This window comes from Odontomachus brunneus, unplaced genomic scaffold (genome assembly GCF_010583005.1).
Source record: "Odontomachus brunneus isolate Ranch 3 - 2012 unplaced genomic scaffold, Obru_v1 Obru_scaffold_577, whole genome shotgun sequence".
NCBI classification, from domain to species: Eukaryota; Metazoa; Arthropoda; class Insecta; order Hymenoptera; family Formicidae; genus Odontomachus; species Odontomachus brunneus.
In genome coordinates, this window is record NW_022640027.1 from 3,888 (window position 1) to 8,985 (window position 5,098).

Below are 5,098 nucleotides of genomic sequence, written 5' to 3' on the forward strand. Positions count from 1 at the left end.
ATTGAAAATTTTTAGTTTATATCATGTATAGTTTAGATTTTCTATACTGATAATTAATATAGAAATGTAGCCTATGTAATACTTACTACTGCATCTCGTTATACTTGATGCATTTGAAGTCAATGACTCTTTTGAGGCTATTGTCAGTTGAGTTGACATATTAGTTGACATAGGTACATTGTGTTGCTTGCTGCTACATGGTTCATCAATGGACTGGAGAGGAATTCGATCAATATTGGAAGATTGGAATATTGGATGAGACTGATATGTTTTCTTATTATTAAAAGTTGAAAGCAAAATATCATCTTGGCACAATGAAAATGAAATTGTATTTTCCTTATCTATGCTTTTTTCACTTGTTGATGTTTCCTGCATGAAAAACATGAAAAAATATGAAAAACAAATTCACTTTAATAAGAAAATGGAGTGTATACAAAATGCTTATATTTAGAAGTTTTATTGCTTTGTATTTGTTTTATTACTTGTATTTCATATTTACCTTTTCTTCCTCAATAATAATATTTTCTTTGGAGACATTAGTTGATGCCAATCCCAAAAGTACTGATGGATTAATAATGTCCTGTTCAAGTAGAGACACAGTTTCATTTATTCATGAGTTTTAAATAAGCAAAATAATCTAAATAACGAATGTATAAAAGCAAAATGGTAAGTGAATGCAAAGGTTATGCTAAAATAAAGTTAACTGCATTATGTTATAATGCTAATGCATAATATACATATAATATTAAGATAAGTAAACATATAATATTAAGTAAACATATAATATTAATATAATATAATATATAATATAATATATAATATAATAATATATATATAATATAATAATATAATAATATATTATATATAATATAACATATAATATAATATAAGTAAACATATAATATTAAGATAAAGTTAACTGCACATATATGCAAGATCAAAGATGCTGATATAACATTCTATATGAAAAAATAACAAACCTCAGGCTGCTCTTCGAGTCCTACTTCCATTATAGATAAGCCCACAGAAGATTCACCTCCAAAAATAGAAATGATTCTCAAATCCAAATCTTTCAATTGTATTGGAGCTCCAATATTGCCAGTCATCTTTTGTGCTGCTTTTGCTTTGGCTGCCCGACCTCTGGCTTGGTTACGTTGATCACACCACAGCTGCAATATACATACATAACAATACACTAATATTATAAAAAAAATAGCATTTCATAATAAAGAAGACAATGTAAGGAAATAATACTTCAACTATGATAAAAATTTACAATTAAACTTACTTTTTTCCAACCTTCTGTACCTGGTCCTTTGATGGTCCGTCTAAACTATTTAACTGTTCAGTTAATTGCTGCCATTGTACATCATGAGTTGGCTTTCCCTTTGCTTCTAATAATTTGCCAGTGGCAAACGCTGTATGGTTCTCCATATATGTAATTAGGTAATCTTATTGTTTATTTGTTGTTTTAGGGGCTCTTGTCTTTTTCTGTGCAATTTTCATCCTATAAAAATGTATTGTTTATTAGTTTCATCCAGTTATGTATGTAGTCCTTTTTTATTTTACGTAAAAAATTATATTATTCACTACAATTTATTTATTACCAATGTGTGCCCATAGTATAAGTTATATATATATAGTAAATAAAGTATAAATAAATTATACATTACTTCGAATATTTTATTCTATCCTCGTTTCTCCACAGCGGCTGTTGAACGAAAGAACGAAAGGACTGGAAAGGACGAAAAAACGACACGGGATCGTCGGGATCGTCGTCAAGTGGGACGCGGCCTTAGCTGATTCAAATATTTTAAATCTTTTGCTATGATTGGTATAGAGATTATTACGTTCTTATTTCCTCCTAGTTCCTTCGCAATTTGCGTTATATTCCCGAAGATGCCCAAAGAACTGACGACTCATAACGCAAAACGTTAACGTAGCTTTTAGAAGAGGATTCTTAAGAATAATGCGTTACGAGTTAACGCAAATTTCGTTAGTGAAATTATAACGCAACAAATTTCAGAATAAGCCCCCTGGGATATTTGTCCACGACGTCGTCCGTTGCTGTTTTGGGTGTATATCAGTTGGACACGGGGCAATTGAATACAGTCCAATCACAAGTCGCTGTTCCAAGGGACCCTACAAATGTCTCTAATCACACGGTGTTGTGATTGGCTGTGTCCAAATGCACCATGTCCAAGTGCACCGCTCCCGCTGTTTTCAGTCTTGATTCTAATTAAAATGCGCTGCTCTGTTCGCGACTACGTTTCAGTAGTTTTGTGCTAACGTCATATTATTTTGAGCTAATGTCATATTATTGATCTTGTAAATAAGGAGAGTTTGCAATGAGATCTTGAAGTGTAAAGACGTGTGAAAGATCTGGTTGCCTTTGAATCAAACTCGGTTATAATTATATTTGAGTTTCCATTAAAATAGTTCTCGTTCTCCTTTAAAGGTGTTATTTATTTATTCCTCTCTATAAGTGACAGTTTTGTGTGAATTTAACCCGAGAGTGTAACAATTTGGGGGCTCGTCCGGGATAAGGCGACAATATGACTAGTGAAGCGGGTGAATCGGGAGCTCCTTTGAGGAAGCGACTTAGGCATTTGACACCGACCCTAGTAGCGGCGGAAACGCAGGAAACTATGAGGATAATGTTGAAGGAAGCGATGTCGGAGCTATGAGCGATTCGAGAGGAGCGTCTGAGGCTGCTGCAAGGACAAGCTGCGTCAAGAGAGCACCCGCAATTTCCAGGCCAGAATCATTCTTTTTATCCTGAGTTAAAACCGGACTTTTTTGACGGGACTGTCCCTGTCACAGAATATTTTATTCAATTTGAGACAATTGCTCGTGGAATAGATGGGATGATCAGTTAAAAACAGTTTATTTAATTGCGAGTTTAAGGGGAAAAGCACGGTCCGTTCTTGGGAATTTTCAGGAGAAAATGAATTTTGATGAAGTAAAGAGTAAATTAGAGCTTAGATTTAGGGAACGTATGACTTTTCAAGAAAGTCATATTCGGTTTCAAAATCGAAGACAAGGAGTTGGGGAGGATTTTGCTTCTTTAGGAGTCGATTTAGAAAAATTAGCTCATTTAGCTTATCCGGAGTGTGATTTTAGTATCCGTGATAAGATTGCTTGTGCGCAGTTTATCACTGCGGTTGCTGACAATTTTATTAAGAGAACGTTACAATTAGAAAATATTACTTCGCTTAGAATTGCGATTGAGCAGGTATCGACAATAAAAATGATTCAGGAAAATAGTTTTCCTCGGGAAAGAAACAGAAATGTTGCTGGAAATTTCGGTATGCGTTACGAAACGTCAATGATAAAACGGCCTAAAAAAACAGTGGATAATTCGTCGAATTTAACTTCACGGGGTGAACAAACGGAAAATTTTAGTAACAAAAGAGAATGCTGGAAATGCGGAAAATTGGGACATTTTCGCGCGGAATGTCCGTCTTGGAATTCGACCAGTCAGTCAAACTAAATTTTGCCGAACTTTTTGGGGTCGGTTCGACAAACAAAGACGTGACCCCAATTATTCAAAATGTAGTTAATATTAGTCATGCAGGTTTGCCGAATTTTAGTTATTCGGGGAAAATAAATGGAAGATCTTGTTTTCTCAAAGTGGATACAGGATCGGATGTTACTATAGTTAATAAGAGAATTATTAAGGAACTTTCGAGGGATTTTCCATTGTGCAGATCTGAAAATAAATTAAATTTAGTTTATCCAACAGGAGAATCTGTTCCTTTTAGTTCAAGAGTTATAGTGAAAATTGAGTTAGGATCTTTTTCATTAGAGCTTCCGGTGTATGTCGCAGAAATAATAGACGATTGTTTGTTGGGAGCGGATTTTCTTTGTAAGACAAATATTGAAACAGGAATCAGAGCTGCGTTGGGAATTTTGCCAGTGAAACAAAAGTTGGAATGTGCGCAGATTAGTTGTGTTTCTGAAGGTGTTCCGGAAAACTTGCAGACATCTTCGATACAACTTCCGGAAGAGCTCAGTGTTTTTCAGAAGAAAGAATTTGATAATTTTTCAAATGAATTTAGAGATGTGCTTTCAGAAGTAGTTGTAGCTGGGAATTGTGATGTTGTTAGGCATAAGATTACGCTGTCTGATAATAAACCAATTAAACAGAACCCTCGACGTGTTCCTCTAAAAATGCGTGGGGGAGTTGAAAAACTTATTGACGAAATGCGTGAAAAGGGGGTGATTGAAGAATCACATAGTCCGTGGATTTCGCCTGTGGTATTAAAACAAAAGAAAGACGGATCTTATAGATTTTGTGTGGATTTTCGGAGTTTTAATGCTGTTACAATTAAAGACTCTTATCCAATTCCTAGAATTGATGATTTGTTAGATCGTTTAGTGGGAAATGTTTGGTTTTCGACTATTGATTTGAAGAATAGATATTGGCAGGTGAAACTCTTAGACGAGGATAAGAAAAAAACAGCTTTTTCGGTTGGCAACGGATTATGGCAATTCAATGTTATGTCGTTTGGGTTGTGCAATGCTCCGGCTACTTTTGAGAGAATGATGGAAAAGATTCTCGAAGGCCTATTATATAAAATTTATCTTGTTTATTTAGATGATGTGATTATTTTTGGCCCTACATTTGAGGGAATGATGGAAAATCTTCGTGAGGTATTTTTAAGGTTACGTGAGGTTAATTTGAAGGTTAATCCGAAAAAATGTGTTTTTTTTAGTAAGAGTGTATCTTATCTTGGTCACATTATTTCGGGAGAAGGTATTGCTTCTGATCCTAAAAAAATTTCTTCAATAATAGATTGGCCGATTCCGAAATCTAAAAAACAGGTTAGGAGTTTCCTTGGTTTTTGTTCATATTATCGGAAATTTATCAGGGGTTTCTCTTTAATTGCTAAACCCTTGTATTCTCTTACAGATAAGCAGACAAAATTTCTTTGGACTATTCAATGTCAACAAGCATTCGAAGATTTAAAAAAAATGATGACATCTCCACCTGTTCTTTCTTTTCCTCTGGAAAATACTGAGTATATTCTTGATACCGATGCTTCTGGACATGGTATTGGAGCTGTATTGTCTCAGATTCAGGAGGGAAAGGAAA

At 34.4% G+C, this 5,098-nt stretch overlaps 1 protein-coding gene across 1 annotated transcript; it reads right to left on the bottom strand.

Moving 5' to 3' along the window:
- Positions 1–21: 21 nt before the first annotated feature.
- LOC116853742 lies at positions 22–1,532 on the bottom strand. The gene is made up of 4 exons (XM_032834920.1): positions 1,289–1,532; positions 981–1,169; positions 500–580; positions 22–369 (listed from the first exon to the last, which is right to left on the bottom strand). The coding sequence occupies exons 2-4, from the start codon at positions 1,104–1,106 to the stop codon at positions 22–24; spliced, it is 555 nt and encodes a 184-aa protein (XP_032690811.1). The 5' UTR covers positions 1,107–1,169; positions 1,289–1,532.
- Positions 1,533–5,098: the final 3,566 nt, after the last annotated feature.

Coding starts and splice junctions, on each gene's coding strand:
- LOC116853742 (XM_032834920.1), bottom strand. CDS start 1,106: ATGACTGGCAATATTGGAGCTCCAATACAATTGAAAGATTTGGATTTG. Junction 581..980: donor GACTCGAAGAGCAGCCTGAG/GTTTGTTATTTT, acceptor CTACTTGAACAG/GACATTATTAATCCATCAGT. Junction 370..499: donor TTATTATTGAGGAAGAAAAG/GTAAATATGAAA, acceptor TTTTTCATGCAG/GAAACATCAACAAGTGAAAA.